General features: G+C 48.7%; 1 protein-coding gene across 1 annotated transcript in view; it reads right to left on the bottom strand.

Moving 5' to 3' along the window:
- ABLIM2 (actin binding LIM protein family member 2) overlaps positions 1-5,247 on the bottom strand; it is a 714,445-nt gene extending 709,198 nt beyond the window's left edge. The window contains exon 1 of the mRNA XM_069203322.1: positions 5,001-5,247. Coding sequence (XP_069059423.1) covers positions 5,001-5,010 — 10 coding nt within the window. The 5' untranslated portion in view covers positions 5,011-5,247. The remainder of the gene's footprint in view (positions 1-5,000) is intronic.
- Positions 5,248-16,058: the final 10,811 nt, after the last annotated feature.

The following is a 16,058-nucleotide window of genomic DNA, read 5'->3' on the forward strand; positions in this document are numbered from 1 at the left end:
CAGCTTTGACTCACCGTCAAGTAGCGGAGAGGGTTAATATGCCTGCTGCAAAGGACAGAATGATATTTTGTGTGGATGGCTGAGTGTATTAGTAAAGCCAGCCTTTACAAGCGCTTTAAAACACATGATTGTATGTGAAATGGGGGCTATAGAGAGATGAGGAGTACATTTGCCAGGTGGTAATGAGGGAATCTGAGGAGGTGGTCATGGGGGGAGGAAGGGGGTGCCAAAAAAAGACTGCTGCACAGGGTTCCACCAGCACAAAAGCCGGCCCCGGTTGGCACTGTGTGCTTTTTGGTGTTTTTTTTTTTTTTTTGCTTAAATCTTTAAAATTGCATATCTCAGGTTCTACCTACTGAATTTGTGTTGCTTTGGTCTTGTTTTCTACTCCAATTTTTTAAGTTGGTGTGGGATTCTTCTTATGTTGCGCTTTCACCTTGTTGCTGTCTCAAGTAATGCATAAATACTTTACACATTACCTCTATGTGAAGCCTGACAGCTCCGTGCCACTGTATAAATACTTTACACATTACCTCTAAGTTAAGTCCGACTGTTCTGTGCCAAGCTACCAGAGGGTTGAGCACTGGTCAATTTGGGGTTTGCTTGTGACTTCACCCTGACAAAGATTGTGGTTTTTGATTGACCAGGGTTTCACCCTCCTCAACCTGTAACCCAATTTCTTACAACCAGTATTAATCTGTAGCACTAGTGTCAACCGCACTGATGTGAATTGGAAATATTGTAGAATGTCGACAACAATGATAACTGATATGCTGCAGACGAATGATAAGTGTTACAATTATGGTACCATTGCAAAGTGTTTCATGGTGAATGGTAGGGAATTTCTTGAGGTGTGCAGACACATTTCAAGCTAGTTTTGGAGAACTTTAATGCTGCGACAGACACGTTAGTTTGGCTCTCAGTGATGACTACATAATGCTGGCCATTTCCTAATTAATTCATGTTAAATTTGATACTAAATGAATGTTTAACACCATGTGGCCCAGATCAAAGCAGTTCGGCTATGACTTACTTCAGGAGCACATCAGTCTTGTTCTTGAATTCCAAAAGTAAGCAAGGAGTATTTGTAGTTCATTCCCAGAAGTCAGGCGTAAGCCGGAAGTGCTAAAATAGTCAGTCACACCTACTCGTAGCAAACTTTTTAGTTTTAGAAAAAAGAAAGCCTCTGACTGCAGATACCTTTAGGTAGATTATGCCATAGCCTACGTTTTCCTTTATCAACAGCAGAAGAGACAGTTCAACAAATGAACAGGCCAGCAGAAGCGAAGTCAAACTGTCTCTGATCCGGGAAGCATTCCAGGATATTTGACCGCAACAATTTGGTGACATTATAAGTTTTCTGAACATCGTTCTTGAATACTGAACGGAGACAGACAAAAGTATCACTTAATTTTAAAAGATCAATAACCAGATATGTGAAATCAAAGGGCTTGCAAAGCAACCCAAATAGCATTGGAAGGTAGTAACGGTTACCTTTAGCTACAGTTTTCCGTGCATTTTCTGTTTATGTTATTTAGTTCGTTTTGATTCCGTTTAAAGAAATCACATGAGGATCAACTGACAATTTCTAAAATGCAGTTAAACATCTAACCAACTTAAAATGACAAGATCGTTTCCTTTTCCAGACTAAATTGTGAAACTAAACAGTGGAATGAAAAGTGTATTTTTTTTACCCCACATTCAACTCATTGTTGTTACTTTATTCTGAGGTATGCGACTGACCTGTCTGATAAACTGCAGATTCCAAGAGCAGTCAATTGCCAAGAAACAAATCTCCTGCATAATACCATAAATATATTTAGATGGATAAAACAATATCTTGCGATGTACACTCGAATTAGAGCGTATATTGTTGTGCATTTTGCTACCGTTTTGCATCTACCAGAATTTTCATTTTGAACACGTGTTGTTTCACTCTCCACATGAATAGTTGCCTGTGTGAGAAATACAGAGCGGTCACCTAGAAATGGGCGGTGGGAGAAGCTATGGAAAGCAGTGCCTAATGGTTCGTTGGAGTCTGAGAATCTTTCAGGCACAAGCACACCGTCACCCTTACCACAACTGCAAACTGAACTCACATATTAGGAGACCTTCAAGAAGGATTAAGGGGAGACTGAGTAGGGAAGGGCTGTAATTGTATTTAGTATATAAACCAATGAAGACTCATGGGTCCCTATTACATATAGTGCCCAGGGGACCTATAGGGTGTTTGCCCTCACTTTTTGTTTTCCATGAGCACTTTGATATTACAGAAGGGACTGCAGACCCGTGCATAGCTCCTACTGTAATACTGATCGTAAAACCAGGCAAAATGATCCCTCTTATAAATAAGGCTGTGACGAGAATGAGAGGATTGCTTTGTCCCTGTGCCCGCACCTTATTACAGGAATTAGTGCAAAGGTAAACTACACATTGGAAAGACCAGTGACTGTCCCCTATGTGAACTAGTCCATTGGGAGGATGGCACTTTGTCACAGGAACCCCACTCAGGTACCTCAACCACAGGCAGATGCTGTTAAATGCTGCATCCACGTGAGACCCCTCCTCAAAGCCCTGCTGCTGGGCTTCCGTTATTTAAAGATGCAACAACGGGTGCAAACTGTATTCCCGCAAAGTGATATGCACAATTGTATTTAATACAGTTCCCGAGATGGGAGGTGATCCTGATCAGTGATTGCCACTTTAATGCCAGATTCCATTTAATATTTGGATTTTTTTGTTCCGTTTTGGCTTTTGTGTTGCATTTGATCGTGTTTTAAATCGGTTTTGTGTTCTTGCAGCAGGAAAGACGGATGCAAAGGTGATTAATTGAATTTACATATTTCTGGAGATGCCTGTGAATTTACTGTGGTTTTGTGGTTCCTAATAGGTCTCCCAGTTACACTCGCAGGTGAGCCCACAGGGGCTCCTTCACCGAGTGGAGGGCAATAGCATCGTTAGTGGGTGTGTTGCACATTGGGAATGCAGAAGGACTTGGGTGAACTCCAGCTCCTGTGGGTGACCATATTATATGATTCTGGGCAAATCGCCTTATTCTCCGTGTGATTCATTTCCCTTAGTGGCCAAAGATATTACCGAAGTCATCCAGGGGGACTGCAAACAAGGGAAGCTACCAGAGGGGCCTGAGCCGAGGAGGCACCGTGGTGCACAACAGATCATTTATTATGCTTTAGTAAAGGGAATAACAGAATGGCTGTGTTTATTAAGGTACGACCATGATACAGAAGGTAAACTGACCATAAATGTGAAAACCGTGCTGAAATTGCGTGAAGAACTCTGTTTTACATATTCTGTGGTAAGAATGCCTCTCCTGTGCCTGTCAGAAGGTAACTGTGGTGCAGTTCAAAATACTCGAAAATGGAACTGGCCAATTTTATTTCCGGTAAAGCCGACATCTGATTGGATGGCATGGGAAACGACCCATCACACCCTGAAGCACCGCCACTAAATGCCAGTGTCTCTCCCCAGTTCAGTAAACCGGACGCTACCGTCTTCATCAGCAACTGCTGCTGTGATCCTCTTCTACACAGGGGATAGAAGATGCCAGTCTAAGACTCTAAGCCCCCAAAATGCAAATGGCAGCAATAATGTTCAAATAACTCAGCAGCAATACCAGTGGTGCATTGGCAGGAAAAAAAGCTTGACTGGAAACGTTTCGTACTCCATGTTTTACCAGTCATGTATTTGCATACAAGCAGCTATTCAGCGATCCAGAAAAGGGAGCCAGGCCTAAGCGTCTGTCAGTCCTTTAAATGCTTAAACGCGGATTTCAGTCTTTCCAGATTGATGGGGGAGGCTCGGCAACGCCTCGACGCAGAATTCCAGCCCTCCCACGGCCCCGGCCCCGGCCGCAGCAGTGCACCACATTCCCATATCAAGGAAGTTTCCAAGACCTTCTGTCAGGATGGGAGTCAGTTCCTTTTTTTGTAAACATAGCAAACAAACAACAACTTGCATTCCTGAAAGGGTGGAGGGGGGCGGTTTGGCACGGCATTCTGTGCTCCGCTGCAAGCTCCACCACCCTGACTGCCCAGATGAAGCCGCAGTGAATAGTGCTGGCTGTCAGACTTGTACACTAGCGCAGAGGCCTCGTTCCCTCCCCCCTTCGCTCTACTAAGCTCAACTTTCTCCGCACCGGAACAACTACCATCGCAGGCCTACCCTAGATAAGTAAAGAGTTCCCTCTCTCAATCATTGCCGAGAGGAGACCACCCAACGCAGCCTCTTGCAATGAACACCCTGCAGCGATCACCATGGCCAAGCATCACTCTTTAGCAAAGACTTTCACCCCACTGATCAACCCCGCCATTCGCCAACTCACCCACCGAAGCCCCAGGCAAACAATTACATTTCAATCATGTTTATCAGCAAATCACTTCACTTCCAAATTAAAATGAACCCCCACCATCCCACAAAGCACCCCTTCCTGCAATCACCTCGCCCAACCATTCATCCCATTCCATTCCAAATGCGCTAATTGAAAAGCCTTGGTGACGCAACCTGTTTTAAAAATAGATAGAACAATATATTTGTTTTGGTGGGAGAGCTCCCAGTCACCCAAAAGGGCCAGTTACGACTGACAGTGAGACCCGGGCACTGCATGCAAGTTGCTCCTCGATTGCCGACTTCCATCAAGCACTGGCAGAAACACGGGATATGGTAACCCGTGCACCCGACCAGGAGCACCTGCTGCAAGACGCCGCGCACACTGTGTGCACAGCTCCTGGCACGGCTCCACGGGGCAACACGGCTTGTAAACTGGCAGGCAGGCGGGAGGCTGACCCGAGGGACCATGCACCAACCAGCAAGCTGCCCCGCCACACCTCCCTCCCTACAACGCCATCCAGCATGTACTGCAACTTTGGTGCATGGCACAGAGTCGGCTTATTTAGGGCGCAGCTCTTAAATTCTCTGTCAAGGGAGAGGATGGCGCCAGGCGCGGTAATGTGCTGTTCACGCACGGACTGAGCTGTACTCACCCGCACTCATCCTGCACTGGCTTCTCCTCCGGCTCTCGTCCGCTGCTGCCTATGGGCCCGCACAGTCCAGGCCGCTCTGGTGCAGAAGAGGCTACAGAGACAGGTGCCCCGTCCGAGACGCCCCAGGACGTCATTTACCACCTGTTACGCACTAAGCAGAATCCTCCGTTCGCTCCTGGGGAGTGCATCACTGGGCGCTTCTCTGCTCAGCCTGCCTGTATTCCAGCTGCTCAGACCCTCCTCCTGCTCAGTCTCTGCACCCACCCACCCCTCCCAGCAAGACAGGGCTGGCAGCGCGTGCAGAGTCCAGCAACAGCCGCAGGCCAGTGCAGCCAGTTCAGCTACAGCGAGGGCCGGCCTGCGTATCTTCCCCTGAGCATCCTCTCCAGTGCCAGCATCCCTGGGACAGCTCGGCTCTCCTCCAGAAACCAGGTGATAAGGAGCAGCCCTGACAGCTCCAGCGCAGTGGACCAGTCGAGGAGCATGGGAGATGTAGTTTCCTTGTATCTGAAAATGTCACGCCATTTCAGAAAGGGCGTGCTTCTTAAAACTACGTAATCCAAAATGCAATGCGCACAGAGCATCATTAAATTGGAAGGCGGCTATGGCTGGCTGTGCGCTGACAGAATAGGCACAGAGTCTCCTCTTCCCCAATAGACTGCCAACTTGCCTGGCGGAGAGGAATGCTGGGGGACCCACTCTCGCTGAAGGTCACCCCAGCGAGGAAGAGCAGCAGACTGATACCGAGCTGAAGACCGCGAATGCAAAACATGTTTTGAATGTTCAGCTAGCGCGCAGCACGCTAATAACGTACCAACCCTTCCCTCTAGTATGAATATAAAAGGATCTTGAGTCCTCGCGATTTACACCCCAGACATGCCTCCACATACAAGATCTCCTTTTTTTTTTTTTTTAACTATTTATGCTAATTCTATGCAAATATAATTTAAACGGTAGAGTTTTCCAATATAGCCAGGTTCCTTACCAAACGCCTTTCTGTACCAAAGAGCTATATTGTCACTGAGGCTGCCAGATTATTTCAGAGCTGGGAAGAAAAAAACGATAACCACTTAATTTATGAGGCACTGTGCTTGTGGTTTTATCTCCAGTTTAATCATTGCTCTTCTTTAGGCAGTTAAAATAATATAATTTTCCAGTGTATGTCAATAAACTATATTTCACCAAAAATGTCTTTGTTGATAGTAGTCAAATGTTGTACCTCCGTCCCTAAAGAAATATTTGTTGATCTTGTGTGATTGAGAAATAGTTAGCACATACTGTATGCAGCATCAACTTTATCATGGCCCTTAGTGTTGCAACTTAGTTGATACGGTAATAAAAGACAGAGGCACAGGGTCAGGTAGTTTGTAAATATTATTAGAAGTCAGACATTGCTTTGTCAGACCGCAGTACACATTGCCAAAAAGCATTGGCAAAGCCAGTAGGTCTTTCCTTTGGGACCTATTGGGTTTGCCCATGGTTTTAGTCAAACTGAAAAAAGAAGACAAAGCCAGCTACATGATATCGCAGTTGCACGCACCAAGCATGCACCAAGCCTACACAATAACACAAGCTTTTTTTTGGTTGATTAAGCCAAGATGGATCAATAGACAAAAAAAAAAAACATGAATGGGTGGGTAGAAAAAACGCACGTGGGGGGAATGAACGCAGGTGTGAGAAGCAACACAGAGGGTGAAATTACAGAGGGTGATGAAGCAACAGAATTATGAGGGGAAGCAACATGGAGGGTGGAGGGAAGCAGCACAGGTGTCTGCGGGGGAAGCAATACAGAGGGCACAGGTGAGGGAAAGCAACAGAGTGGAGGGATGGAAGTAAACAGACAGAACAACGCGGAGGTGGAATAGAAGCTAACAAACAAGATAGTGCAACGCGTAGTTAAAGCACACAAGAACAGCTCGTAGGGCAAAGCTCTATAAAAGGGAAAATACATGTAAGAGCAGCTCAAGGACAAAGTTGTGGAAAATTATATTTTTTTTAAGTACAGAAAATAATGTGCTGGGAGAGGTGAGAAACCAAAAAGAAAGGGGTAAACATATGCACTCTTATGGAGTGCTTTTAGAAAAAGAAAAAAACTCCAGAAAAGCAGGCACTTGTGGAAGGATTATAGGAGCCAATCAAAGAGATGGTAAACAGGCTATGCTCCACAGGCACATCTAGAAGGAGCAGATGGATGTGCTAAAATAAATAAAAACATTGAAAAAAAGCAGGAGAATAAAAGTAATAAATCAAAAAACCAATGGAACGTAACAGGTCAAGTTGTTTTCCAGATAAGATATCAATATGCCCCCATAAGTCTTTCACAACCAGACACATACTTTATGGCAGGCTTCAACATAATCATTTATTTTCACTTTACATGTTTAACTTAGTTCAGTTTTCATATGTGAAAATATGTGTAGATATTTAGCCACGAAATGTCAGTTCACTCCCATGCAATCTAGTGACCTTCCCCCAAATTTTTCACCTTCCTCCTCTATTTTTGCTGATCTAGTTTTTGCTGACCATAGGACTATGCAAACTCACAACAGTTAGCAGGCAAGGGATAAATACAATGATTATTTCGAACAACCAATATTAACTCTTGGTTTCACAACATGCTTGTTTCCGGTCCAGGGAGGACCCTGACTGGCAGTTCAGGTTGGACTGTTGCCATGGGGAACAGGGTCAAGACTGATTTGCATATGTCTGGGTCCACACTGGGGTGGCCGGTGAGCAAAAGAACAATGGATTAAACTCAGATCTGTGACTGGGGGTGAGTGTTTGAAAAGTTTCAACACTTTGTCCATCATCCTTTTGTGTTGCTAAAGTTGCCCTAAGTGGGAAGGGTATGCCCAGATGTGGGTCCTGTACTCACTGTGCCACTGGATTCAAGCTAGCCTGGCTGATGAAGGGTGATACCCTGAAACCTGCCCCAGGATGCTTGTTTCCGGTCCAGGGAGGACCTGGCCTGGCAGTTTGGCTGGACTGTTCCCATGGGGAACAGGGTCAAGACTGGTTTGCATACCAAACTGGGGTGGCATGGTGAGCAAAAGAACGATGGATTAAACCCAGATCTGTGACTGGGGGTGAGTGTTTGAAAATTTTCAGCACTCCGTCCATCATCCTTTTGTGTTGCTAAAGTTGCCCTAAGTGGGAAGGGTATGCCCTGACATGGGTCCTTTGCTCACTGTGTCACTGGATTCAAGCTAGCCTGGCTGATGAAGGGTGACACCCTGAAACCGGTCCCAGGATGCTTGTTTCCAGTCCAGGGAGGATCTGGCCTGGCAGTTGGGGTTGGACTGTTCCCATGAGGAACAGGGTCAAGGCTGATTTGCATATGACTGGGTCCTAACTGGGGTGGCATGGTGAGCAAAAGAAAAATGTATTAAACCCAGATCTGTGACTGGGGGTGATGGTTTGAAAAGTTTCAAAACTCCGTCCATCATCCTTTTGTGTTACTTTTAGAAAGTTGGCATTTTCCTGCCTTAGCCATTCAGTGCCTGCAGCCTGTCTCTGGGTCACATGACTAGGTGTAGCTGACAGTCTGGCTTTGCGTATTCCTCCTAGACAGCCACACATAATAGCTTAGGTGTGCTTGATTGCCCCATCACTGGCAGAATCAGAGGGCAGACCTGGGCACAGCCCTACTTACACTTGAGTAGGCTATGTCCTGTCTCCACACAAAGGGCTGCATACCTGCTGTAGTTAGTCTGAGCCAGAGCAGAGAAGGGAGGAAGCCTGTGGAGTTCCAACAGAAACCTCTAGAAGTTTCTCCGACTTCAAAGGAAGAACGATGTACAAATATTGGACCTCAGACACTTCTAGACCTGTGGAGACTCTGCCAGAAAGAAGGACTGCTGTGCCACGGAAAGACCTGCCACTCTGTTGTACTGCTGCCCTGGTAGATTACTGCCTTTCTGGACTGCTGCCTTGCTTGATTGCTGCCCTGCTGCCCTCCTGCCCGAGTCAGAAGGATTTGGACCTGCACCCGAACCCAGGACTTCCAGAGTGACTCCAAGCGCTAGTCTGCTGGCCTCTTGTTCAGAGGCACAGAGACAAAGCAGACTCCCAACCACCAGAGCCAGTACCCAGATCCAGCTAAAGCAAGTTCCTGACCTCTTAGTGATGCACCTCAAGCCCTACACCCATGGTGTGGCCTCAGAGAGGCTGAATTGAAGTTTTTGGCTCTTCTTGAACGGCCCCATGGGCGCTGACATCTTGTCAGTCCCATAGCTGCCAACAAGAAGTTCCTGACCCTTCATAGTACAGCATTGACCATTTGCGGGGAGTGCCAACCCGAAGCACAAGCCCGCCCACTTGTGACATCAACAAGATCTTTGCGCTACAGCAAAGACATGCCTGTTCTTTGTGCTACATCTACGACCATCTGCAATACTTCCCTGCTCCTTGTGAACCCTTCATCACAAACAGGACTCTTTGTGCTGGACTGAGTTGGTAACTTTTTAGCGGGACTAACCTGGCACCTGTATATGACCCACGCTCCATCACGGTTGGCCTGACATTGTGACTTTCTCCCAGTTTCACACAACCAGATAGCTGCGAGTGGTGCTTTGAGCATTTTGGTGCTATTTTCACTTAAATCTTTAAAATTCCATATCTCCAGTTTTACTGATTGGATATTTGTCATTTTGGCATAAAATTATTAATATATATTTTTTCTTTTTTCTAAGTCGGTGTGCGATCCTTCTTGTGTTGTGTTGTCACTTTATTCTTGTTTGAAGTGGTGCATAAATACTTGACATTTTGTCTCTGCGTTAAGCCTGACTGCTATGTGCCAAGCTACCAAAGAGTTCAGCACAGGTTAATTTGGAGTTTGCTTGTCACTTCATCCTGACAAGGATTGTGGTTGCGGCTCAAGTAAGAAAGCAACCTCCTCAAACAGTAACCCAATTCCTTACCCTGGTGTTCAGCGGTGAGTATCTGGACATGTGTTTGTGCAGTGCCATACAGTAATTTTGGGTTGCACTATCCCATATAAATAATCTGTGACCATTTCAAGTTTTTTTTTAATATTCTCTTTGATTGGCTCCTTTGCTTTCTTCAAATTTACTCTCATTTCTACTACCTGATTGTGTGTCAATATACCTGCAATGGAATTCGAGCTGGCCAACTTGGAAAATTATACTGTGGCTGAGCTTAAACAGTTCTGCAAGGAGAGGGAACTCTCCACCAAGAAGGGTACCAAGAAGTTGGCACTGCAGAAAGCTCATATGGATGAGCAGGATTAGAACCTGATATCAGCCCTGAAGCACAGCCTCTATTAGAGCAGGATGATCCATCTCTTGAGTTGGAACTCCCTGCTAGGACAGCAAGCAGTGTGTCCTCCCTTAGCCTGTGCTCAGAGGAGCTGCGGACAGGAAGGCAGAGAGGGAGTTCTGGCTACAGACCTCCAAGCTTAAAATGGAGGCAAAGCTGGCCCTAGAGGAGAAAAGGTTGGTTCATGAGAGGAGCCTCAAAGAGCTGGACCTTAAAACTGGATAAGCAAAGTCCAGCAGCAATGATGGCAGAATACACTCCGTGTCTGAAGAAGGCAAGGGGGTCTGTATACCTAAAGACCTGGTGCCCAGATATGTGGTGGGGGATGACATAGATAAATGGTTTTCTGCTTATTAAATGACCCTGAGAGTACACAGGATCCCAGAGGAGCACTGGGGGAAGAGGAGGGGGCTGTGGAAGCATGTGCCTCCAGTGGGGAGGGACACACTTTTTACCCGAGAAATAGAGGACCAAATTAGATATACCCCTGTGAAAGCCATTTTTCTAGCTAATTTTGAAGTGACCCCTAAGAAGTATGGCGAAAGGAAACAAAACTCTCCCAAATTAATCTTGGGTGGATTCCTGGAGCAGTCCAACAAGGCACTGAATGGCTAGGTGAGGAGCAGTAAGGTTAATTATTACAATGGGCTGCACAACCTGATTCTTGGGAAGCACATGCTGATTATTTGTTTTATAGAGCTGCACTACCACCTAATGGCAAACTGATTGATTTTTAAAAGCTTGCTTAGTAGGCGGACCTTTGGGTCAGCACCATAGTGTCCAAAATATTTATCTGGGGGAACTCCCAAAAGGGTGGTCAGGGATCACACCAGAAGAAAAAGGTGGGGGATGGGGTTAAAAATGAGTTCTCAAAAGGCCCCAACACAATTTCAAAGGGAACAGCAATAACCATTCCCTGTCTGAGCCAAAGAGGAAAGGGTTCTTTGATAAACAGAAAGGGAGGTTTGTTCCCCAATGTACTGAGTGCTACAAGGATGGGGACTCCTATGGAGACACCACATGTCTCAAGAGGGCACAGCCCCCCACTGGTGGGCAGACATCTGGGTTGGTGAGTGTAGCGTTTGGGGACAAGTTAGTCCTAGGTAGATTTGGGAAGCAGACAAAGGTTGTCCTAGTGTCCTCAGGGGATATGGAGATGGTGCCAAAAGCACATATGCCTTCAAATACTTGTAAGTATAGGTAGTGTGTTACCATTAATGGGCAACAGGTGGAGGCTCTGAAGGATACAGGAGATGGCATGGCTACTGTGAGCTGTCAGCTGGTATCCTTAGAGAAAATCCTCATTATCATTCCACCAAGTCATAGTTGCACACCAGAGTGAGAGTCATATACTGTTGTCTCTGGTTCCCTTTGAAGGAAGGGGGGGAGGGCGGTCTCAGGTTTTCTAAAAGTAGCTGTGAGCCTTGTCATGTCTATAGGTTGTCTGTTGTGCAATGACCTGGAACACAGTGTCTGGAAGGAGGTAGAGCTTATGTCACACTTGGAGATGTTGGGATTGCTGAATGGGTCTGTATGACCACAAGGGCCATGGCTGCCCAGGAAGGGAGACAGTGGTGCCTGGAGCCAGGAACAATGGCCCAGGTAGCTGCCAAGAACAGTAAGGTCAAGGGGTGCAGGAAAGTAGCCCACAAAGTTCTTGCAATCCAGGTTGATGGGGTACCTGAGGAGGATGCTCCTGAGCCTACCAGGGAGGACATGGCTGTCCTGGGTGGCGTGCCGGAGCTTGCAGGATGACAAGTTGAGGGTGGGCTCACCAGGCAGGAATTCTGCAAAGTACAGAAAGACAGCCCTACACTAGAGGGTTTGAGGTGGCATGCTGAAGCCCAGACAGCAGGTGATATCTCTGAAAATTACCTTATCTATTGGGGGAATGACCTCCTTTATGTTGAACCTAAGACTCCTGGACCTGGGCAGCCTGTGTGCTGGTGGCTCCTCATTGTTATAGGACCTTCTTACTGGGGTTGGCTCACAATAACCCCCTGGTAGTACATCGTGGACAAGACAAGACCTTCGCCAGGCTTATCACCCACTTTTATTTGCCCCAGACGAAGATGGCCTCAGATGCATTCTGTAGGTCCTGTGCTACCTGCCAGACCAGTGAGTAGTCAAGGAAAAAGCTGAAGGTTCCCCTGACCCCTTTACCTGTCATTGGCACTGCATTGAGAGGGTGGACACCGACATTGTTGGTCCCTTGGACCCCAAAACAGCTTTAGGCAACAGGTTCATCCTGGTCTTAGTGGACCAGGCTACCTGCTATCGACAGGCCATCACTCTCAGGCCAGTGACTGTGCATGCAGTGGCTACAGTCATGATGGGAATTTTTACCCATATGGGATTCCCCAAAGAGGTAGTGTCTGACAGAGGTACAAACATCATGTTAGCATATATGAAATCCATGTAAAATTAGTGTGGAGTGAGTTACACGTTTTCTAAATCCCATCACCCCCAAACAAATGGGCTTGTGAAGAGATTCAACAAGACACTCAAAGGCATGTGAATGGGTCTTCCTGAGTCCCTAAGGCACAAGTGGGAGGTCCTTTTGCCATGACATCTGTTTGCCTACAGCGAGGGACCACAGATGGGAGTTGGGTTTAGCCCCATCAAACTCCTCTATGGCTACCCTGCTAAGGGACCTTTCAGCCTTGTAAGAGAGGGGTGGGATCAATAACCCAGGAAACACTCTCAGGATGTGGTCAGCTACATGCTGGCAATCTGCAACCAGATGCATCGCTTCTACAAAAAGCCAAAAAGCAATCTTGACGGCAGTCAAGAAGTTATTAAATTCTGATTTGACCAGAATTCCACTTAGGTAGAGTGTCAACCTGGCCAGAAGGTGTGGGTTATGGAGGTTTTGGAGCACACAGCTCTCCAGGATCTCTGGATAGGCCCATAAGAGGTGAAGGAGCTGAAGGGGAAATCCTTCTATCTGGTGGATCCCAAGACAATAGAAACCCCTTAAGGGTGCTCCACATATAGGTGGTCATTACAACCCTGGCGGACGGTGTTAAAGCGGCGGTAAGACTGCCAACAGGCCGGCGGAATTTTTTTGGGAATTACGACCTTGGCGGAAACCGTCAAAAAAGACAGTCACTTTAACACCTCGACCGCCACGGCGGTACAAACAAACAGCTTGGCGGTCACCACCAACAGACAGGCGGAGGACAATGTACCGCCCACACTATTATGACAGGCCAATCCGCCACCTTTTCCGGGGCAGATACACCGTGGATAAAAACACAGCGGAAACAGGAATTTCGAAGGGAAAACGCTCACCTCTACACACTCCACGAGGAAGGAGGACACCATGGACCCGGAACTCCAAATCCTCCTTGCGATAGTCTTCCTGCTCCTGTACCAGGAGCACCAACGCCGGCGGCGAAGACCACGGTGAGTACTGCACCTATGACACAGGGGAGGGGGGAGGGAAAAAACAGGGACACACACACGCAACACCCCCACCCCCACCCTCACCCACTACAACACACACACTAATGCATATCTATACATTATAGTTACACCCTCCAACCCCCCCGGAAGAATGCAAAGACAAAAGGAAATGAGTGTAACCATTGTAATATATCAAAATTCAGTAAGCAAAAATATACATATATACACTATTAACAAAATATACACCAAGATTAGTAGTCCAGGTATTGCACCATTCATAGTCCGTGGACCACTGGGCCCAAAATGCATGGGCGAGGCCCACACACGATACCAGATCAAAACAGAGAGAACATTGCAGGGGCATGAGATAGAAATACAACAGGCACCTCAGGGGGAAGGGAAGGGGGGCACCTCAGCCAGATGAGTGCAAACGCCAAATCCACGAGGGGGCTCCATGCCCATTGATGTATCCTGGGGAGTGCAAAGCCACAGTCTCTCAAGTCTCTACAGTGGGTGGGTTGCCCACTGCTGCATCCTGGGGAGTGCAAAGCCACATTCTCTCAAGTCTCACAAGTGGGTGGGTGGCCCACTGCTGCATCCTGGGGAGTGCAAAGCCACAGTCTCTCAAGTCTCACAAGTGGGTGGGTTGCCCACTGCTGCATCCTGGGGAGTGCAAAGCCACAGTCTCTCAAGTCTCACAAGTGGGTGGGTTGCCCACTGCTGCATCCTGGGGAGTGCAAAGCCACAGTCTCTCAAGTGGATAACATTCTCCACTGGTTTCTGGACGGGGCTTTGTGCCCAGAGTGCTTCATCCTGCCAAGGACTGAGGTAGTGGATGCATGTCTCCACTGGTTCTGGAGGGGGATTGGTGCCCAGAGTGCTTCATCCTCCCAAGGACAGACGTAGTGGATGTCTTTCTCCACTGGTTCTGGAGGGGGCTTGGTGCCCAGAGTGCTACATCCTGCCAAGGACAGACGTAGTGGATGTCTTTCTCCACTGGTTCTGGAGGGGGCTTGGTGCCCAGAGTGCTTCATCCTCCCAAGGACTGAGGTAGTGGATGTGATAATCCACTGGCTCTGGAGGGGGACTGGTGCCCAGAGTGCTTCATCCTGCCAAGGACTGAGGTAGTGGATGTGATAATCCACTGGTTCTGGAGGGGGACTGGTGCCCAGAGTGCATCACTCACCCCGTGACGGTCCCAGTTGCGTCAGTGCCCCTGCCGCTCATGGGCTAGCGGTGCTTGAGTTGGCAGTCCTTGCCCTGTTCAGCAGTCCTTGCCCTGTTCAGCGGTGCTTGAGTTGGCGGTCCTTGCCCTGTTCAGCAGTGCTTGAGTTGGCGGTCCTTGCCCTGTTCAGCGGTGCTTGAGTTGGCGGTCCTTGCCCTGTTCAGCGGTCCTTGCCCTGTTCAGCGGTACTTGAGTTGGCGGTCCTTGCCCTGTTCAGCGGTGCTTGAGATGGCGGTCCTTGCCCTGTTCAGCGGTGCTTGAGTTGGTGGTCCTTGCCCTGTTCAGCGGTCCTTGCCCTGTTCAGCGGTGCTTGAGTTGGCAGTCCTTGCCCTGTTCAGCGGTGCTTGCCCTGTTCAGCGGTGCTTGAGTTGGCGGTCCTTCATTGCCCAGCTGGGCTGGGGCTGGCGGTCCTTCATTGGTCAGCTGGGCTGTGGCTGGCGGGGCCCTCCTGGGCAGCAGCGACAATGGGGCTGGCGGGGCCCTTCTGGGCAGCGACGATGGGGCTGGCGGGGCCATCCTGGGCAGCAGCAACAATGGGGCTGGCGGGGCCCTCCTGGGCAGCAGTGACGATGGGGCTGGCGGGGCCCTCCTGGGCAGCAGCGACGATGGGGCTGGCGGGGCCCTCCTGGGCAGCGACGATGGGGCTGCCAGGGCCCTCCTGGGCAGTGACGATGGGGCTGGCGGGGCCCTCCTGGGCAGCAGCGACGATGGAGCTGACGGGGCCCTCCTGGGCAGCAGCGACGATGGGGCTGGCGGGGCACTCCTGGGCAGCGACGATGGGGCTGGCGGGGCCCTCCTGGGCAGCGGGGATGATGGCGGTCTTCTCCGCCGTGCTGCTCCTCCCAGACTTGCCGGGTTTCTTGTGGCCCTTCACCACCTTGGGAGGAGTCACAGCTGAGTCCACACTCCCACCAGGACCCCTGGGAGCGGCTTGGGTGGCTGGAGTATTCCCCCTCTCCCGCCGGGCACTGGCCAACTTCTGGTGCTTCACAGGGGGGGGGGACTGTGGCTCCGTACCACACTGGGTGTCCTGGTGGCCGGTGCACTCCACATACCAGTGACAACAGGCACCACTGGTCCCGGAGATGTTGTGGCTGAGGTGCTACTTCGGGACCTATGAGTTGGACGGGGGGAAATAGGTTAAGGGT

This window comes from Pleurodeles waltl, chromosome 1_2 (genome assembly GCF_031143425.1).
Source record: "Pleurodeles waltl isolate 20211129_DDA chromosome 1_2, aPleWal1.hap1.20221129, whole genome shotgun sequence".
NCBI classification, from domain to species: domain Eukaryota; kingdom Metazoa; phylum Chordata; class Amphibia; order Caudata; family Salamandridae; genus Pleurodeles; species Pleurodeles waltl.